At 40.0% G+C, this 21,605-nt stretch overlaps 2 protein-coding genes across 7 annotated transcripts in view; both read right to left on the reverse strand.

Annotated features, from left to right (window-relative positions):
- The window catches only part of fmn2b (formin 2b), a 67,348-nt gene extending 63,513 nt beyond the window's left edge, over positions 1-3,835 (reverse strand). The window contains exon 1 of one of the 4 annotated variants that reach the window (XR_003221267.1): positions 1,870-3,831. Coding sequence is in view for 3 of the 4 variants with exons in the window: in XM_025909537.1 (XP_025765322.1) it covers positions 1,870-3,470 (1,601 nt within the window). In the remaining variant the exon portion in view is untranslated. Of the gene's footprint in view, positions 1-1,869 lie in introns of all 4 variants that reach the window. The other 3 variants (XM_025909537.1, XM_005463642.3, XM_025909538.1) reach the window with 3 other exon arrangements.
- A 5,402-nt stretch (positions 3,836-9,237) lies between these two features.
- chrm3b (cholinergic receptor, muscarinic 3b) lies at positions 9,238-15,167 on the reverse strand. Of its 3 annotated transcripts, XM_019362131.2 has the most exons (7): positions 15,111-15,167; positions 12,277-12,398; positions 11,768-11,865; positions 10,961-11,256; positions 10,002-10,705; positions 9,883-9,885; positions 9,238-9,768 (listed from the first exon to the last, which is right to left on the reverse strand). In XM_019362131.2, exons 2-7 carry the CDS (start codon positions 12,380-12,382, stop codon positions 9,371-9,373), a joined length of 1,605 nt encoding a protein of 534 aa, XP_019217676.1. In that variant the 5' UTR covers positions 12,383-12,398; positions 15,111-15,167; the 3' UTR covers positions 9,238-9,370. The 3 variants fall into 3 exon arrangements, with proteins under 3 accessions (XP_019217676.1, XP_019217674.1, XP_019217675.1); XM_019362129.2 differs by having other exon boundaries at positions 9,238-9,885; XM_019362130.2 differs by lacking the exon at positions 15,111-15,167 and adding an exon at positions 13,302-13,367 and having other exon boundaries at positions 9,238-9,885.
- Positions 15,168-21,605: the final 6,438 nt, after the last annotated feature.

Raw genomic sequence — 21,605 nt, forward strand, 5'->3', positions numbered from 1 at the left:
GAACAGACAACCATTCACGCTCACATTAACACCTAGTGACAATTTTGGATTATCCAATTAACCTATCCCCTCAAACTGCATGTCTTTGGACGGTGGGAGGAAGCCGGAGTACCCGGAGGGAACCCACGCAAACACAGGGAGAACATGCAAACTCCACACAGAAAGACCCCGGCCTGATGGTGGAATTGAACTCAGGACCTTCTTGCTGTGCGGCAACAGTGCTAACCACCGTGCCACCGTGCTGCAATTCTGCCACTTAGTGCAAATTAATATGAGCCAGTTAGGTCCAGATTAGACAGCGGAGTGAAAAGAATCGTCAGGAGAGTTCTCCAAGTGCCAAGGACCACTTGTGGAGCATTAAGGTGCAATTGTTTTAGAAAACAATAAGCAATGCACTCAACTGCCATGACCTCCCTACAGCCAGCTCAGGCAGTAGAGCAGGTCATCTACTGATCGGAAGGTTGGTGGTTCGATTCCTGGCTTCCCTTAGGCTGCATGCCAAATATCCTTGGGCAAGATACTAACCCCAAATTGCTCTCCGATGCATCCATCGGAGTATGAGTGTGTGTGAATGTTACTTAGAAAGCACTTAGAAAAAATGTGCTTGTGCGAATGGGTGAATGCACAAGTTGTGTAAAGCACTTTGAGTGCTCAGAAGAGTAGAAACGCGCTATATAAGAGCCAGTCCATTTACCATTTACAGCCATTGCTCACCATGCAAGACTCAATTAATGAAGAAAAAGCATGTTGAAGCACATTTAAAGTTTGCTTAACAACATTTAGACGAGTGGAATACTGGGAGAACTGTTTGGGGGTCAAACATGCTGCATATCACCCCAAAAACACCAACAGTGAAGTATGGAGGGGGGAACATCATGGTGTGGGGTTGTTTTTCAGCATACCACACTGGCATGTTTCATATAATTAAAGGAAGGATGAATGGAAATATGTACCAAGATATTCTTGATAAAAATCTGTTGCCATCTGCCAGGATAATGAAGATGAAATGAGGGTGCACATTTCAACAAGGCAATGATCCGAAACACAGAAGAAAACAAGAAAACTAAAAGTTTCAGAGAAAGAAAATAAAATGGCTTGAATCCTCCTGACCCTAAATGCAACTGAAAATTTATGAAAAGAACTAAAGCTCTGAGTTCATAGAAGGGTCCCATGGAGCACTCAAAATTTAAAGACTGTTTGTGTGGGCCAAAATCACACTTGAGCAAAGCATACGACTATTTCCTCCATGCAACTCCATGAAACTGCCATCACTAACAAGGACATTTGTACAAAGTATTAAAACGCTTTCAGCAAGTTTGTTCAATACTTTTTTCCTGTGTCATTTCTCATTATTACAAATACCTTAATTTATGCACAACTATAGTTTGACTTCTTTGCATGTGTGAATTGGATGGGTTGTTACCAACATCTGGTGAGAATTTCATGTCAATAGCTCCTTTAGAAATATATTTTTGTAGAAAACTGGTAACGTATACAGTACTTATTTTATCCACTGTAAATACGTCCTTGATATAGTGGTTTGCTTACGGCCTGGCTGATCTCTCATTATTAATGCCTTTTACTACAATAAAACTGCTCAGTGCCACTTTGCCACAAACCTATGTTTCTAAAACAATGAAAATAACAGCCAAAATGCTGAGATTATTCTTGAAAATAAGAGAAATGATGAAAACTAAAAGAATATAGTCTGTTTTAATCCATGTGGGGCTAAGATTTAAGTTTTTTGTATGTGCTAAAGAGGCTAATCTTGTTAGATGTTATGTTTTAAATTAGGTCTCATATGATCATTTTGACATTACAGTGCTTTAAAATTCTAGAACCAGTATCAGCCATGAAAACAACCAGTACCTGTGAAAGTTATGGTGAGCTCTGCGTGGGGATAGGGGGCTGTGGGATGGTGAGTGCCCCGGGGAACTGAGCTGTCTTGTAGTGGTTTTGATGTAGGACGGGAAGATGGGAGGGTAGGGTTTCACCACAGGACTAGAGGAGGTGGAGGGGTGGGCAGACCTGAGGAGACGTTTGGCCAATGTGGGGCTCTCCTGAGGAAGTAGTGGGCTAAAGCAGGCGCTGCTCCTCCTTAACTGCTGGTTGGAGGGGGAAGCCTTGGTGCTGGTAGAGGGGCTGGGTTCAGAGTCAGCACTCAAGCAGTCCTCAAGAGACTCAGCGCTGGTACCTGAGCCTAAGTGAATCTCACCTTCTTCAAATACAGTTCTTGAACTCAGTCCCTCTAGAGGCTCAGGACTTTTATGGTTGTCGTCTGCCAGTGAAAGACTGAGATTAGCATCCATCTCAAGCTCCCTCTCCTCCTCCTGTTGGGTTTCAGCACTTGCTCCCTCCTCTTCCCCTGTGATTTTCCCAGTGCTGTCAAATGTAAGATTGTGGAAACTGTTACCAACAGTTGTCATGGTCACTGGGCAGACTGTTGCCCCCCCTTCTGTAGCTATGGAAATATCTGTGTGAGGGCGCTGCTGAAGCAAAGCATGCTGGTCTTTTGTGCCTGTGGAAACACAAAGAGCAGCTTCTCTTTCCCCCTGCCCCTTTAGCTCCAGATGCCTGTCCTCGTTCTTCTGATTAACCTCTGCATTGAAGGGGCTATTCTGTGTGGGAAGCGGCTCGTTTTGCTTGACAGAGCCAATAATAGATCCTCCCTCCAGGAATGACAAGGCATCAGACCCCAGCTCTAATTCTGGGGTCAGGTCAAGCACCTCAGGAGGAGTTAATTTAACTACCCCATTACTCTGTTTCCTCCTATCCTTTCCTTCCCCCCAAATTAGATTCCTTCCTCCCCCTCCTTGTGTTTCCACAATTGAGGTAACCCCCCCATGCTGCTGGTGCTGGAGCCTTATAGCGAGCTGGATATCCGCAAGCAAATCCTCATGGTCAGCTGCTGAGTGGAAACTGTAGATATCGGTGTCTGATCCCGAGCTCCCTCCCTTTTGCCCTCCATCTTCTGCGGGAGAGTTTGCTGTCGACGCTTTCTGCTGCATCTCATGCTTCTCGTCTCTCTCATCTCCATCCCTTTTCCCCTGCTTCTTTCTCTTCTCAGGAAAGGCAGCCTCAGTGTCCGACTGCCCCAGCTCATCTGCAGACAGATCAGGTGTTTTTGTGCTGTCCAGCTCATCGTGCTGAGATGCTAAAACGTCCTCTTTTGAGCCTTTCACTGACGAACATGCGTCTCCTTTTCCTTTAAAGTTACCCTTTCGCTTCCGGATGGAGAAAACAGAAGACTTGGACTCTGATTTATTTTTGTTTTTACCTAGTCCTGTGCCATTCGTCACTCCCCTTCCTCCTGCACTGCCTGTTCCTTTACCTCCATGTTTACCATGGAGTTTCTTTCCTCCTTTTTTTACGTCCCCTCCTCCCTCTCTCCATCCTTCATCTAGCGATGGGTAGCTTCCGTTGCTTGATGCTGCTGCAGCTTTCTTTTGCTTTGTCTCTTGGTTACCCATGTTGATGGAGCGAGAGAGCTCGATGACTAGCTGCCGCTCCTCTCAGGTCATGCCTAGAAGAGCTTCTCCTGTCTAGGACAGTGTTTAGATGCTCAATTTCAAGCTTCTTGCCCAATTTGTGGATGCACGTCTGGTGAAGGAGGAGCCGCTGCTGCGGCTGCTGCTGCTATTGATGATTGTTCTTTTAAGCTCTCCTGTGTGACGATGTTCCTTGTTGTTTTCCGGTGACGAAGGCTCGCGTGGCAGTGATGTTGACACTGATGCAGAGTAGACATATGGCTCCCTCTTCTTCCACCCCTTTCTCACTCTGTCTTACCCTCCCCCTCCTTCTCATCTCCATCTGCTGAAAGGAATGACGCAGGCACTGTGTGCTCAGTAGAACCCTTTTTGCGAGGTAGACTGGGAGAAATGGAAAGACTGGGATGGAGGCACAAATCTTTCAGGACCTGAGAGAAATAAAGGTGCTGCTGGTAACTTACACACTGTGCAGCTGGGGATAGGTTATAAGGGCCAGAAATTAAGCTGTACATCCTCCGTTTTCTAGGTTTTCTCTTAGGGTTTGTCACTGTAGCTAATCACAGTTCCTCACTACATTTCCCATGATTCTGAGACTCCTGTCTGCTTATACCACACACAGTGCTACATGTGCTGCTCTTGTGCAGCTCCACATTCCTGCAGGAAGGCCTTTCTTTTGGTTCAAATTTCAAATAAAAACCAGTTATTAATATATCTGCCAGAAATAGTCAAAGGTGAATAAGATTACAGTATATAAGCTGAAATGGATCATATTCTGTGTGGTTCAAAAAGTCTGAGGGCACAGAAAAATGTGTAATATTTCAATATACACCTGACAATAAACAGAGATTTGGGACAATTTACAAAGTCTTTTTTAATGATGTCGAAGTTTCATCTCAAAGCCACTGTGCATAGTCTTTTCATTGACACAGACATTCAGAATTGCTGTGACACTACAAGTAAAAAGCTTTGTGTTTTTCAAATTACAGCTTACATAATTAAGCTTTTCTGTTCAGCCTTGTATATATACTAAATTTCACACACTGATGAACACTCAAATGCACAGTAATCACACTTTTTTAAAAAAAACCATATAAATATATTGTCTCATAGCAGTTAGCCCCACTAACATTAATGTCAATGTAAAAAAAGAGCTTGCAAATGAAAAGGAAGATTGTGTTTAAAATGTGTTGTGGCAGAAAAAAAGGTTCTTTCATTCAGTTGATGAGCTGAACTGAGACTTTTAACTTACTATAACAGAAAAACTTGAAAATAGAGAGGACTCGTACCATATCACCCTATTGGAGCACTTCGCTCTCACACTGCAGGCTTACTTGTTGTTCCTAGAGTATTTAAAAGTAGAATGGGAGGCAGAGCCTTCAGTTTTCAGGCCCCTCTTCTGTGGAACTCTCTCTACTTTTAAGATTAGGCTTCAAACTTTCCTTTTTGCTAAAGCATATTAGGGCTGGACCAGGTGACCCTGAATCCTCCCTTAGTTATGCTGCAATAGACGTAGGCTGCCGGGGATTCCCATGATGATGCATTGAGTTTTTCCTTTCCAGTCACCTTTCTCACTCACTATGTGTTAATAGACCTCTCTGCATTGAATTGTACCTGCTATTAATCTCTGTCTCTCTTCCACAGCATGTCTTTATCCTGTTTTCCTTCTCTCACCTCAACCGCAGCAGATGGCCCCGCCCCTCCCTGAGCCTGGTTCTGCCGGAGGTTTCTTCCTGTTAAAAGGGAGTTTTTCCTTCCCACTGTCGCCAAAGTGCTTGCTCATAGGGGTCATGTTGGGTTTTTCTCTGTATGTATTATTGTAGGGTCTACCTTACAATATAAAGCGCCTTGAGGCGACTGTTGTTGTGATTTGGCGCTATATAAATAAAATTGAATTGAATTGACTCTGAAAGGACTTAATCAGATTTAAACCTGTGGATCAGTATGAATGTGAATACTTTTAGCCTCAAATGCACTTGAATTATCCATTCAAAGAGGGTTGTTCACAGTGGAAACACATGGCCTCTTTAGTGACTCTTCTTTGTGAAACATCTTTTATAAAATTAAAGTCCAATCACTTTCTTTCCAAGCTCCTTAAACAAGGTGTAAAAAGTCAAAGAAAGCCGACAAACCAGTTGAAATCAGTCTTTATTTAGAAAGCAATCCTACCTTTATCAGTGTAAATAATAGAAGCTTGTTCAAGCCTAACTAATTGCCTATAAAAGGGTTTGTCATTACTAAGCTGTCACAGAACCTGATTATAGGTAAAAGCAAAGAGCTCTCTGAAAATGGTTGCAGACTTATTTTTGTGAAATATACTGAGGATTCGGTAATAGACGTATTACTGAAGGCAACGGCGAAGGCTGGACGGGCCGCTTGGACCCTCCAGCGGAGGCAGACAAAGGCTAAAGCGGCCCCTCGGACACTCCAGCGGAGATAGGCTGCTGAACGGGCCCCTCAGAACCTCCAGCAGAGGCAAGAGATGGCTGAAGTGGTCCCTCAGACCCTCCAGCGGAGGCTGAAGGCGGCTGAACGGGCCCCTTGGACCCTCCAGGGGAGCCAAGTTGCTGAATGGGCCCCTCGGACCCTCCAGCGGAGACAAGAGACAGCTGAAGCGGCCCCTCGGACCCTCCAGCCAAGACAAAATGCTGAACGGGCCCCTTGGACCCTCCTGCCGAGACAGACGGCTGAAACAGTTCTCTTGAACTGCCAGCGGAGACAGACAGCGCCATGGGAGCCGCGGAGTGCTGGACTGGCTCACTCGAGCCTCCAGCAGGAGCAGAAGCAGGGCCAGAAGGTATTGGGACCCCTGGCTGAGTGTGTAGCTGACCAGGTGGTGGAGTGACAAACAGAATTGGTGGGTGAGCTAACGACCAGATGTTTAACTGAGTTGCTGGCTGCGCTGCTGAGCCCGAGCTACAATTAGCAGAGCAGGAGACTGAGCTGATAACCAAAGTGATGGTTGAGGTGAGAGTGGAGCAGGTGGTGGAGTAGATGACTGAGCTAGGGGCTGTGTTAACGGTTGAGCTGCACACTGGGGAGATGGCTGAGCTAAGGGTGACTTAGCAGGAGACTGAACTAGGGGCGACTGAGCAGGAGGCTGGGCTACAGGAGATGGAACAGGAGACTGAACTGGAGCCTGAGCGGGTGACTGTAGTGACAACTGTGGAAGTGGAGCTGGTGGTTGGGAAGAAGGCTGAACTGTAACCTGAGTAGGTGACTGAGCTGATGGCTGCCTGGACTACAGGCTGAACTAACGGCAAAGCTAATGATTGAGCAAACCAAGCGCTGAGGGTTTTTAGAAGGGTGGCTGAGTCCTCCTTGCCTGGGCCACCCATGCCAAACAGTTCAAAACAGAGGCTTGCTCTCAAGTGTGTGATAATTTGTTTTAATCCTTTAATGTCCAAGAAACTGACGGGAAAATACTGGGGAAAACTACAGTGTGGCTATGGACATTACTTTTATTTTTATTGCACAAAAGGATGAGAGCGCGATGGTAAAGTGGAGACTGCTCTCAAGAACACAGAGAAATGTTAAAGCTGAGTAATTATTTGTGTTATTTGCGGTGAAGCCAGCCGCTGCTGAACTTCAACAGGTAACAAACTGATGAACAGTGTGGCTGCAGGCTCCGTTTCTACCTGTTCACGCTTCTACATTAGAATCACTGTGACAATCGCGTTGAATGTCTTTGTGCTGGTTTTCATCTTTGGTTTGTGTTGTCGGCTTTGTGTTTATACCTAAATAGTAAGAGAAAGATATGTGTGTCCTCATTAGCATAGGATTTGTGTTGGTGTGTGGCGCTGTAGCCTCAGCTTTATATTGTTAAATGGTAATTATATTATTTCATAGAATAACATGAAGGTAAATAGTAGTATAACAAATGTCTTTATCCTGGGTGTAATAAAGTAAGGTACTGCATCACTTTTAAGACAAGTGTTATGTGCAATATGTGCAATAATTACTTTTTTGAGTAATGACCCCAACAGTGACCACAACACAAACGGGAAACACCTCCAACATGGACAAAAATTTAACCACTCAGCATAAGTCAGTTGCATGAATGTATAGAGATGAATGAAACTCTCAAAGTGCTTAGAGATGGTGGTGACTCTCAAAGTGGAGCCAATCAAGCTGTTGCCTGACCCAGATCCCTTGAGACCCTGTAGATCAAAGTCGAACCAATGAGAATCAATAAAGAATAAACATCGATGATATCGATAATGGAATCGGAATTGCTAAATTCTTATCAATTCCCATCCCTAGCCAAGGCATACCCATTCTCTCTTCAGCAGCTGTCCTTTCGAGATTAGTATTAGAAATGAGCATTAGCTCAGGTTAGATTAATTGGATAAGTATAATTAAATACAATTTGATTATGTGATCATGATTTTTTGGTTGTGCTTTTGCTTTGCTCCTGCTAAATTGTTTTAATAAAATATCCTACATTTAAATAGTCTAAATTGTGGACATTCCTTTTTTACACCTTTGTGAAATAGTAACGGTAAAAACCTGTTTATTTTTATAACATCACTCACAGTGTTCTTAAAGGTTACTGTAACCTTACAAATAACAGATCCTTGAGGGCTACTTGTCCAGGCCACAAAACTTTTGTTATTTTTCAGCTCACTCCATTGCTGAGAAATAAATTTCCAGCCAATGATCTACTGGGTGAACATAGTCTTGTCAAATGAGACCAAAATTATACTCTCTTAATCTCACTGGCCACATTGTGGAGGAGGAGGAGAAATGGCACCTCAAAAACACAATACCAACCAAGTTTGGAGGTAGAAACGCTATCCTGGGGATTGTTTTCAGCATATGGTCATGCTCAAGCTTGGCAGACTTCATATAACTAAAGGAAGGATAAATGGAGTAATGTACCAAGACATCCTTGAACTGTTGCCATCAGCCATGATGCTGCATGTAAAACGAGGGTAGACAATGCCAGACAATTCCAAAACACACAGAAAGAAAATTCTCAGTTGGAGAAAGAAAAGAAATCTTCTGAAATGGCCCCGCCTTGAATCCTTTTATAAATCTTTGGAAAGAACTGAAAATCTGAGTTCACTCTGAAACCTTTAAGATTTGAAGACAGTTTGTGTGAAAAAATGGATCAAAGATCACACCCAAGCAATGCATGCAGCTAGTTGTACTAAGTATTATATAAATTTCAGTAAGCATGCTCAATACTTATTCCCTGTATCATTCCATATTATTACTCAAAATTTATTCAACTAGTTGTTTTGATTTCTTTGTATGTGTGGATTACTTGGGTTGTAAAAAAAAAAAAAGACATTGTGGTGCTTTTTTTTTTTTTAGATTTAACTGAGAGTTGTTTTTTCACTGAAACTGATTATTTGGCCTGAGGGTGGAGAAACTGTTTAATCCATGAGTGAGTAAGATGCACCCACCAACAAGACTGAAGGTAATATATTCTAGTGATTCATCTGTGAGCTATGTAATATCTGGTGACCAGTGTTTTTATGGATATGATGCTAAATACATGAAACGTGATTATTTGGAGTATCTGTGGAAGATAATTATCCATTCCAAAAGTAGACAGAAGCAATGAAGATACAATATTTTGGACGATGGGTTTTTCTACTACAGTAGCTTGGTAAAAAAGCAAGAATGCAATAAAATTCAAATTAACTCTATTTATATATAGCACCAAATCACAACAACAGTTGCCTCAAGGGGCTTTATATATAATAATAATAATAATAATAATCTAAAAACTCTACAATAATGACTACACAAATAAATTAATAGAGCACAAAAAGATTTGTGAGGGTGAATTTCAATTCATTATGTTTCCATTAAAGTTAAGGCGTCCAACTCTGATTGTGGATTAGGAAGTGCAGCTTTAAACAAAGATCCACACTCTACATGGCCTCTTTCTTATGGAATACCACAGCCTGTCTCTGATAAAAATGAGGCTTGTTCTTTCTTTGATTCCACTGACACATTAAAATATCTCTAAACGTTGTCCTGAAGGTCTTGTTACATAAGGCATAGCACATAGGGTTGACTGTGCTGTTAACATAACACAACCAGTAGCCCAGAGCCCAGAGAGTTTCAGGGATACAGTCCTGACAAAAAGTATTGATCAAAACCATGATATTATATGGTAACCATGTTGTAATGAAGGCAAACAGAATGGCGCTAAGTGTCCTTGCAGCTTTTTTCTCATTTGCCTTTTTTTCGTTCTTGCGCTTGCTGATCTCTGTCTTGGCCTTGGAGGCAAAGCGTTTGGCCACTGCAGCGTCTTTCATGGTGATAGCTGTAGGTGATAGGTCAGCAGAACACGAGGTTGTTGCGTTTGATCCTCTTGGACTTATGTTTGTAGACAGTGGATATTTTTCCTTGTTTTCCTTCCCCTTTCTAGACTTCTTACCATCTATATAGATATATTAAACATCAAAAGGGACACGTAATGAACATTAAACATCATTTAGTAGGGTATTTATTTATATATTATGAAAACAAAGACCACTAAATAGGTCTATGTCAAACCTTTTGAAGATCTTGCATCGACTTCTGCCTCTGAACCTGACTGGTCTTCCGAATCCCAGGCCTCATTATTGTTAAAGCTGTCACAGCTACTCTGTTCTGCTGGTGGTGAGGTGGCATTTAATCTCTTGGATGCATGGTGAACTGGCAGAAGAGATGAAATCTCAAAGCAGAACATGCTGCATTTCCCTCTACTTTCTATGCCTCCTGGTAGGCTTGCATTGTTCTTCTCTGGAGACAGATAATTTAGTCCATAGCTGCTGCAGTTATGGGACCTCACCTGGTGCAACATAGCTGCTGAAATATTCTGGTTGTTGGGTGCACTTTCTCTACCTTCTTTTCCACTACTACCCCCTTCATTTGGAGCCTGATTTGCGCTGTTCCCTGACCCAGATCCCTTGAGACCCTGTACATCTTTAGCTCGCTTCTCTGTCTCCTGATAGATCTTCCAGAACAGGATTGCCATAATAGTTACTGGCAAGTAGAAGGCAGCAATAGCTGTACAAAATGTAATTATAGGCTCAGACAAGAACTGAATATAGCACTCGTTTGGCTGTACTGTCCGCTCACCCACGATGTACTGCCAAAAAAGAATGGCTGGGGCCCAAAGAATAAAAGAGATTGACCAGGCTAATCCAATCATGGTCATAGCCCGCTTGGTTGTTCGTTTGGCCCGGTAAGTCAGTGGTCTGGTCACAGAAAAATACCTAAGAGGATACAAAAAGAAGGCAGGCAACTATTCGAAGCTGTTCAGAGTCAAAAGAATGAGATATTTTCAAACCCATGAGGAACATGAAAGTTTTGTCATTGTTATGGATACATTACCATCATAAGGCATGGAAATGTTTGTGATTCCAATACATGTTTTATGTATTTATTTTTAAATCATTAAAATTTATACATCAAAATACATGAACGTAGATAGATTTACTTTAGTGATTTTTTTTTAAAATTCAACTTACCTGTCAAAGCTGATGACTAGCAGATTCATGACAGAGGCATTACTGGCCACATAGTCTATTGCAAGCCACAGGTCACAAACAACTGGCCCCAGGGCCCACTGGTCCATGATAATGTAGGTGGTATACAAATTCATTGACAGCGTTCCAATTGTCAGGTCAGCAAAGGCTAGGCTCAGCAGATAGTAATTGTTCACTGTCTTCAGTGCCTTATTTACCTTGAATGACACCAACACTAGGATGTTGCCAACAATAGTGACAAGAGAAAGTGATCCAGTGAGGAGGACAATTATGATGACCTGAAGGTGAAGACGTAAGCGAAAATCAAAAACGAACTGTTTCATTAAACTCAACAGCCATTGTGCAGTAAATGATCTATTACTCTATAATACCTTTAGGATAAATGAGGAACATACAGAAAACTACTTCACTTGTCAAGCAATGGTTCAAATGAAGCGTTTTCACTGCAGATGTCATCCTGCATCACTGTCAGTTTAACATTATATTACATGTGGAACAGTTTGGGGTTTTTTTTGCAGATGACAATCTTATCTCAATCTGAACAAAACAAAAATGTAACCATACTTGTAAAAAGTCTCTTTATGAAAATAAATTTTCATGGATGCAAAGTTTGCCCTGGAATATCTAATGTGCGCAAGTATTTCAAGTCCCTAGACCCATGAGCTGATTTTTTGGTGGTAGTTAGAATTCCATGGCTTGGTATTGAAGTGATGGAATTCATACAGTGAAGCCCTAAAACAGATGTAATAAGATCAAAGTTAAAAGTAGAATTGCTGCCACAACAGTTACCTGCCAGATAGTATGCCCTCCTAATGGATTAAACTCATCTGCAGGGAGCATTAATGTTCTGTTATCTGCTGAACTGCCCATACTCTGGTAGGAGCCACCTGAAAATGTGGATAATATTATTATTGTGAATCATTTTTCTCAACTAATAAAATAACCTAATTTGGAAAAAAATATGATTTGCAATTATTGTGCCTACAAATCATATTTCCATTTCAGATTGCCACAATTCTTTTCTCAGCTTTACATTATTATCTCTCTGTCACCAGCCTAAAGACAAGTGGCTTTTTTAGTTCTTTGACTGTCCTTCATATGTCTTTTTTTTCCTCCTCATATTGTCCTGCAGGAATATAATAATCATAGTTCATTGAGTCTCAGTTTTCTTTCTTGATTCCTTTCTTAAGTTCCTTTCTCTTCTTTGATTTCCTATTCCCTGCATATATTCATTCAGATAGAATATCATTTAACATTTACACATATAATTTACACAGTTTTACAGTTGTAGATAGTACCTAAGATAGCAGAGTCAGCTGTGATGATGGTATCTGGCTGGTCTGTCTTATCAGGAAATCTGCTGGTAAGGAAGTAGACAGGATCGGAGCTGGAGGTCAGGTTCATTGTGACCAAGACACATCTGAAAAAAAAAACAGAAGAAGTTATTTTAACACATAAAAATGAACGATTAAGGAATTCAACTGATACTTTTACAAATGAAAATAAAAAACCATTTCAGTGAGCCAAGACATATTACTATATGCAGACTATCCAGTCCAGCTTGTCAGCATTAGCAAGGTGCAATCATATGGTTTACTGATACACCTGATCATTGGTGCAAAGTGACAGACTAATAAATTACTAGCATTCATTCACCAAAACACATAAATGTCTTGGACTGTTGGTACCTCTTAGCAAGCCATATTATTTCTCAAATTCTTTAGATTTCTCCAAATATCACAAACCAAACTGAGAGGTCCAGTTCAGTGACTCCAGTTGACTGTTGAGTAGTGGTGTGCCATACTACATATTTTGATACTGATACCAAATAAATACACAGATGGTATTGCCTATACCAGGGGTGTCGAACTCCAGGCCTCGAGGGCCGGTGTCCTGCAGGTTTTAGATATCACCCTGGGTCAACACACCTGAATCAAATCATTAGTTCATTACCAGGCTTCTGGATAACTGCAAGACACGTTGAGGAGGTCATTTAGCCATTTAAATCAGCTGTGCTGGATCAAGGAAACATCTAAAACCTGCAGGACACCGGCCCTCGAGGCCTGGAGTTCGACACCTGTGGCCTGTACCAATACAGATACAAACATTTCATATCAACTTATAAAGTCAGCTTAGGGAAGAGTATGTATCAGTTACTCTGACATCAGTCTGATACCATTGCCATCACTGGTATCGATATTGTCGATATTTGGATCGATCCGCCCACCTACAGAGTGAGTCCTGGCAAACAGTCAGAAAAGTCTGAAAAGTAATTGATTGCTCTATGGTGATTACCTCACTTTTGGAATCAGCCTCAATTTACCTTTAGAGGTACCAGTGTTATTGGCACTTTCATATTGGCTTCATTTTTCAGCCTTAGAGGTTACGAGGTTACTTGGTTGTTCCTGATTCCTAAAGATCATGTAACGGAGGAGGGAACAAAGTAAATACTTATCTACAAGTCATAAGCATTAAAAACATCTTTACAACCTGGTTAAAAAACAAAAACAAAATTTTTGTTTGACCTCTTGATTAGTTTCTCTCTTCATAAGGATTTTATAATGGTCAGATTTTTTTTATAACTCATCCATTTAGATACTAGTAAACAGTGTTGGGTAAGTTACTTTAAATTAGTAACTTAGTTACATTACTAGTTACTTCTCTAAAAAAGTAACTCAGTTACTTCAAGTTACTCGTTACTTTCAGAGTAACTAGTTACTAGGGAAAGTAACTTTGGTTTTACTCAGAATTCTCTTGTTAATGTGTTGCTTCCGTAACTGGATACCCAGCCACACTGCCAGTCTTCTAGCTTGCTTACTTGCCACAAGTGCACTGTGCCACCTACCAATAGAAAGGAAAAAATAATGTGCACATTTCCACGAGAGAAATCCCACGCCTGGACCGTCGTTGACCGCCGCCATGATTCTAGCCTGCTTTTTACATCCAACACAAAAACTGCAGTCATGGTGCTTTTGATTGTACTCAGAACTTGGAAATTCTGCCTTCTGAATAGGAAGATGTAGGTAACACCAGACTGCAGATGAGCTGCATACAGAGCTGGACTGGGACAAAACAATCGTCCCGGGCATTTTGACTAGAGACCGGCCCACCATTATAGGAAAAATCATAAAGCCTTTGAATGAAAATAAACACTGTTGTGACAGTGATGTACACTGTTCTGATGGTATATATGTATCAATCTATCAATTGTTTGTTGTAAGACTCAGATAATTATTTTTTTAAAAGCGAGACATTTTAAATGAGAATAATAAAGAAAAGTATTTCTTTGTGCCCCCCTTTCCCTGTTAATGCCCTACCTGGCCCCCTGGCAACACTTTGCTAGACCCGCCCCTGCACAGTTACCAGCTGTCAGCTACATAGAAAAGGATCCTGGTGTTATTTGTCTCTCAGAAACAGTTCATAACTTTAACTCATTCATGTCACCTAAAAGGTAAACCTGTTTCTACATCACCTGTTCAGCTCTGATGATTCAGTAAGGACATCTCCTGGTTTCATCTTCATGTTTCCCTCTCACCAGATAACCAAACCGATATCATGACCAGCAGCTTTACAGCTGTGGCTCCAGCAAACATCAGCTGATACTAGAAATTAATATTAAATAAATTCTAACAACAGCTGATCAAGCTTAAACGTGCTGCTGTTGTTTAACGCGACATCCGCTGGTTTCCTCTTTCTGGCGCAAAGTGGGCGATAAATAAACAAGAGAGAAAAGCCGATCAGCTGATCATTGATCAGTTTCGTGATTGAAGTAGAAACGGGAGAGGAGAGAATGAGAGAAGAAGAGGCAGCTGTGCAGCTTCAGCTTTGTGTCTTTTTCATTGTAGCTGAAGTCCGGGACAAACTGTGTTCCTTTTCACCTCAGTACGAAACGCGTAATATTTTCTCTGAATACCAGACGATTCTGTTTTTTACGGGATGGTTGGCAACTCTAATAATTAACCGTATGAACAAAATAAAGTTCAACATCAGTAACATAGCACCCACCCAGCTGTATTGAAACTCCGTCATGCTAGCTAGCACGCAGTACAAAAAAGTCAGCACAACGAAAATAAACTCCACCTAAACTTGGTTTATATCTGACTCCGATAGACTGCAGGTCATAACTTCTTACCTGAAGTTCAGTTCACCTGACACGCGGACCGGCGGCCGCTTCGGGTCTCTCCTCTTGCCTCCCTTTTCCCTCATCCACCTGCTGGCTTCCACCACTTGCTAATGTTATTGAATCTGTGGAAGCTCCGCGATATCCACCACACGAAGTAACGAGTAACGCGTTCCTGGTTTTGGCATAATAACTAGTTACCGTGCTCGTTACCACAATAATAACGTAGTTACTGTAACGCGTTACTTAATAACGCGTTAGTCCCAACACTGCTAGTAAAGTATAAACTTAGAGCAGTGGCTGCTTTGATTGGCTCTTGCACAACGTTTTTCTACTCCTACTTAAATCTAAAAGCACTTTTGCTACAGGTCATTCACTAGTTTACACTTAATCACAACTGTTTATTCTGTATGCACAGCATATGTGTAAGGCATTTTACCAATTACACATTCACATACACATGGATACATTAAGAGTTTAGTGTCTTGCTCAAGTCTGCTTTAATGTGTGGACTGGAGAAGCCCAGTGTGAAACTGTGAAAAGAGCTTCCTAGAAGAAATTTCTGTATTGGAACCATAGCTTTTCTTTCTTTGGTATTCCCTTTGGCACCATCTTGTGGTCATTGTGAATAGCAGTATTGCAAAGGATGTGAGCCTGTAATAATCACTGGGGTTACGCGTGGGGGTCACTAAGGAGCTTCCTTTTTGCTCAGTGGTTCATGGACCTAGCATCGCAGTGCAATAATCCCTTTAATCCTTAAAACTCTACAAATACGGTTTCATTTCTAAGCTGCTTGTTATTTGACTATCTTTTGGGACTGAGTACTGTATCTCTGATCATGGTTATTTATAGACAAATTATATATACGTTACACTTATTGTTATTTTACTTTTGTAATAATACACATGCTTTTAATTTGCTTTCTTTTATGTTTTACAAATATTTGCATATTTTTCACAATTAAACCCTACCAAATACAACAAATCATCTGTGCCTTAGAGGATGCATTGATCAAGGATATAACATTTAAGCTAGCTATGTAGCTGAAAATACATAACTTGCAAAAACTTGTAATGAGGACAGCATAAATTCAGTCAAGGCTGTTGTGAGACAAGTGATTTGCCTTAGAACTTAGAACTTTTTTATTGTCATTGTACAGTTGATTGCACAGCGAAATTAGGTATCAAGACTACAAAGGTGCAGAAGTAAAGAAAACAATATACACCCCCCCCCCCAATATAAGAACACTATATACATGATGTTTGAGTTAGAGGAAACACTGTGGGAGTTTGTACATGGGCATCATAATAAGATATAATAAATAAGGGTGGAATGGCTGTGGTGATTAAGGATAAGGATGGTAATTGCACATCTGCCAAAATATTGCACAGGGAATAGCAGCAACTACTTCTTAGTAGTTGTATAAGAGGTATAAATTTAAACATTCTTTTTTATGTATGAAAAACATAGTGAACAAAGGATGGCTGACTGAGTGACTGCAGACATGTAGAATATGACCTGCTACCAATCCAACAAGAGACCAGTAAAACGGTAAAACACTTCTCTTAATAGAAGAACAAATTCAAACTCCTTGGGTTACCAGGTCAGATCCTTCATCATGTTTGACCTCTGTCTGTCTGCCACAGCATCCTCTTAACCTGCCTCACTGAAACCTGAACTGATTTTATCAACAAGACACTGTTATTTAAAGTCAGGATGTAATCTTGCACAGGATCAGTGTGCAATACCTACATACTTTCTCCTATTCAAATAGTGAAATATCATATTGAATTTTAGTGCTACACGTCCGACATACAATGGTCGACCTAATCCTTCCAATCATAACATAAACTATTAGATGGCATCAAACACGGCCACACTCAAAGCCAACTAAACAAAGCTGCTGTTTATGTGAGCAAAAACACAGTGTGGAGGGTTGGTGGTTTGTAACATCAGTTCTTATTTCATCTTTTCTAAAACACAGTTTTAAAAAACTGTGAAAACAGAGTTGTTTACTTATTTTCGATACTCAGTTGAACGTGAAAAGAACAAGTGACATATTAAATGTATGTATTCACATTTACTATACATTTACGTTTAAATACTGTTGCTTTTCACAGCCCAAATTACATAAAAAAACAACCCCTCTCTTCCAAAGCATTCCTGGCATCCTTTTATAGATTTTGACACTAGCTCAAAGAGATGCAAAAATTAAGAAGAGACATCAAACAATATAGGTTTGAAAGCATTCTCTTATACACTTGTTTAAAACATTTATGACACTCCTGATTAAAAATCGATTGTTTTGTTCTTTTTTTTCTCTCTTCTTGTAATTTATCACTGTTTAATACAACCCAGTGTTGTACTAAATGCTTTTTCTTTTATCCTTGGTATGAGTTCTACCTAGATTTACTACTTGTTGAGCCAAGCACAATATACATCTACACAGCAAAAAAAAATTGTAATATAAAAGTATTTTACTGTGTATTTTACTGTTTTTTACTGTTTTTCTAGAATATCATTAAATTTACATAAATAGACTGATTTCACATTTCAAATGTAAAATAACGTAAAATCACTGTAAATGTAATAAAACATAATTTTCTTGTTTTTTAAATATATTTGTCTGTACATATGCACATTTAGATTGTTAAAATACATTCTCAAATGTATCATAATTTCACAAATATTTGTCCGTTATGTGAAAGATTGAACTGTTAAATTCAAATGTAATGCTATGGAAAAATATATAAAATGATTCTTATAAACTTTTTTTTACATCAAATGTTATTTAGGGCGATCGTGGCTCAAGCGTTGGCAGTTCGTTTTGTAATCAGAAGGTTGCCGGTTCAAGCCCCGGCTCGGACAGTCTCGGCTGTTGTGTCCTTGGGCAAGACTCTTCACCTACCGCCTACTGGTGATGGCCAGAGGGGCCGATGGTGCGATATGGCAGCCTCGTCTCTGTCAATCTGTCCCAGGGCAGCTGTGGCTACAACTGTAGCTTACCTCCACCAGTGTGTGAATGTGAGAGTGAATGAATAGTGGAATTGTGAAGCGCTTTGAGGGTCTTGAAAAGCACTATATAAATGCAATCCATTATTTTTATTTAAACCAACTGTTAACTGTATATTTCTGTATATTTGAGTATTATTATTCATAGTGCCGCATGCACTGACCTTGTTTATAGGTAATTTCATTGTTTAATCACATTAAAATGTTCCTAATCTAATGTTTAAAAGCACTTGAAAAAGGCAAAATCCCATGCAAAATTAGGGCAACAAACTGTATTGTCATTACTGAAAATAACCGTATTTTTTATGAGAAAGTTATTTTCTGTTATTTTCTGGTAGTATTTTGGTGCCCCAGCTGCCGGAATATTACTGTTTTTCTAGGATATTTTTTTTTTTACAGTGTAGTCCTCATTTGTATAAATGTAAGAGAGCTCAAGTTACATGTTGTTTGTAAAATAAGGCTATAAATGGGACTTCAGTGTAAAGGGGGTTATATTAATGTCTTAATAAACAATTTGTTCAGATCAGATATAACTGAAAATTAACTTAAAACTTTGCTGAAACTTATTGTTGCATACAAACTGCAAGTCACCTTGTATATGTTGACTATAAAAATAGAGCAAACCTTCTCTAGATACATTTTGATTGTACTTAGTATTAGATACGCAAGACAGCACTGCATTCCCACAAAAGCTGAAAAACATTGAGAAAAATTTGAACAGTATTATAGCCTCACCATCCATTGCATTGATGATTCTGGCATAGATTAGCATAGCCTGTAAAGAATAGATGACATTACTAATACAGGCTGTACTAATTAAAGCCAGAAACATCATGTCGTCACAGAAAATCTCTTTGGCTGGTGTTCTTAGTACTTGTAGAAGAGAAACATTTTAGCCTTTCAGCTGAAGAGTTACTTTTAGATAAACAAGTCAACAAAACACACATTAAAATAGAAGAATCAACTAAAACGGTAAGTAATTAATCTTAAAGAAAGTACATGAAAATACTCTCCACATGCAAATCCTTTCCAATAAGTTATGAATGAAATCAAAGACAGTCTCCTTTACTTTACTTTTAAAAAATGCATTTAAAACAATGAGAAACCTCTCACTACTTACTTAAGGAATAGTAAATAACTGTATTTATAAAACCCTAACTATTGGACATTGAATTACACATTGAATTGCTCTTACCTACCCACTCTTGTCTCAGTATCTACTGTGATATCCTGATGGGAAACTTAGCTCTACTCATGCAGCATAGTTTTCTACTGTAGTTCAGTTGGTGAGTGACGGAATCCTCCAGCTCCGCCTTTGACCAAAGCTTTGCTTCTCTCTGCAGGGGAGGTTTTTAGAAGAGTACTTTTACAAGTTAGAGTTAACTAGAAAATGTGAGGGTACTGGGGGAACCAAGAAACTGTCAGAAAATAAAATGACCTTATGAATTAAAACAGATACAAACTGAGAATTAAATGGAATATATCTTTATGCATGCTCCGTCATCCATCCAAAAAGTTTATTCAGTTCATCTGGAAAACGCTATGTACAGATGAACAGAATCAACCAAATTAAAGGAAGATAACACTAACTTTACTAACTAACCTTTTCCATTAGTACCTACTCAGATGGACTAGACACAGCTCGCAACGACTCAACTTAGTTTTCCATAACAATTTAGTACCACCTGATGTGTGTGGTCATTGTCATAGCAACATATATGGGCATCCCACATGAACAAAACAATAAATGTGGGTGTGGAGGAAAAAATATACCTGCTGCTCGGTCTGTGGCTTTTTGTCAGACTTGGAGACCATGATGTTGTTTTTTGTAGCAATTTCCCCAATTTTAAAAATGGCAAACCGTGGCGAGCCCTCCCCGAGGAGGTACTAATTGGAAAAGGGGCTAAAGATTAGTTTTCTGTCCTCTGCCAGAGATGGAAACTATAATTTTTAAGCAATTTACTAAAAAAAAAAATGTTATACCTGACTGGTGGTAAGTTGCATTAAATTGTACATATCTGCAGTATAAAACACAGGACTGGTTACACCTTAAAACCAATTATTTAAAACATTAGTAATGTAAAAAACAATTAAAGTAAAAGTATGTAATATAAAGTAACAACAGTGTTGCTTTGAACCCATGTGTGAAACACTTCTGTCGAAGTGGAAAAAATGACGGGAAGATTTTACTTTGTTCTCTCTCACTCTCTCTGTCTCACACACACACACACACACACACACACACACACACACACCCAACCCCGTTCAGCTATCTTAGTGAGGACATTGACATAATGGTTTCCCTAGGCCCTTACACTAACCCTAACCATTAAAAATGAATGCCTAACCCTAACCCTTACCCTAAACCTAATCATAACCTAATTGTAACCCTGACACTAAAACCACATTTTGAGCTTCAAAAATGGCTTTCAATGCCTTCAAAAATGTGAGGACCGGGTTGTGTGTCCTCACAAGTGACTGCTGGTTCTCACAAGAATAGTAGAACGCAGATTTCAGTCCTCACAAAGATAGCTAGACAAGAACACACACACACACACACACACACACACACACACAGTCCTTCCAATTTGAAGACTGTCCTGACCATATAAGGACATATGATTGTGTCACTTTCATACAGGCAAGCCAATGGCTGCATTCTCATGACATCAAACACGCAAGATCTGTGTCCAAAATAAAATTTAGCTATGAATAACAATCTGACTTCCAACACTTTCCCCTATTTACTTACTAAGTAACTTTTAGCTAGAAACCTGATGCAGAGATATATTTCCCCCCAGAGAGGCCTGGAAGCTGAAGGAAGCACATAAAAATACCTACAAGACACAACAAAGCTCAGCAATTCAAAGCAGTTAACGTGGTTACAATAAAGCTACCAAACCAAACTACTAGATTAATTACAACACTACTCAAGCTCAACTCTGCAATTTTTTCCCAAGTCTTAGTCATTTAGTACAATTTAGTCTCAACCCTTGTAGTAGCTTCAGACAGCTACTTCTGGTGAGTATTTATGCACCAATTCTACCTGCACCAAAAAGCAACCAGAAACCGGCAATTTTCTGGAAACCAGGGAGAAAGAGAAAACATGGTTGGTCTTCTATAGAGATCAACCACTTAAGCATACTAAAATGGATGCATGGCTCACAGACTTGTAGCTATACTAAGAACACGTCAAACCCTAAATTCATGGGTCTAACAGCAGAGCAAAATACTAACCCTGCTCTCTTCTAACATCAACCACAGAATAACTAAATAATGTAACAAATCCTAACGAATGCTATCTTGTGTGGAAGTCCCTAAGATATTAGTCACAATGCTAAGTATCATAACTACTTTAGGCTGTACTCAAGAAGCAGCTGCTTTCTGGCAGAGAGTACCATGCCCCTCCCATGTTTTAAATACACTTTAGAACAGCATGCAAGGTCAAGGTCAAGGTTCTTTATTTGCCACATGCATAGTTATACAAGTTATACA

The sequence above is a fragment of the Oreochromis niloticus genome, linkage group LG8 (assembly GCF_001858045.2).
Source record: "Oreochromis niloticus isolate F11D_XX linkage group LG8, O_niloticus_UMD_NMBU, whole genome shotgun sequence".
Classification (NCBI taxonomy): Eukaryota; Metazoa; Chordata; class Actinopteri; order Cichliformes; family Cichlidae; genus Oreochromis; species Oreochromis niloticus.

Excerpts from the sequence above, each read along its gene's own strand:
- chrm3b (XM_019362129.2), bottom strand. The coding sequence starts at position 12,382 with ATGAACCTGACCTCCAGCTCCGATCCTGTCTACTTCCTTACCAGCAGA. Across the intron at positions 11,257-11,767 it reads GAGGGCATACTATCTGGCAG|GTCATCATAATTGTCCTCCT; the intron begins GTAACTGTTGTG and ends CTTCACCTTCAG. Across the intron at positions 9,886-10,001 it reads CGATGCAAGATCTTCAAAAG|ATGGTAAGAAGTCTAGAAAG; the intron begins GTTTGACATAGA and ends ATATCTATATAG.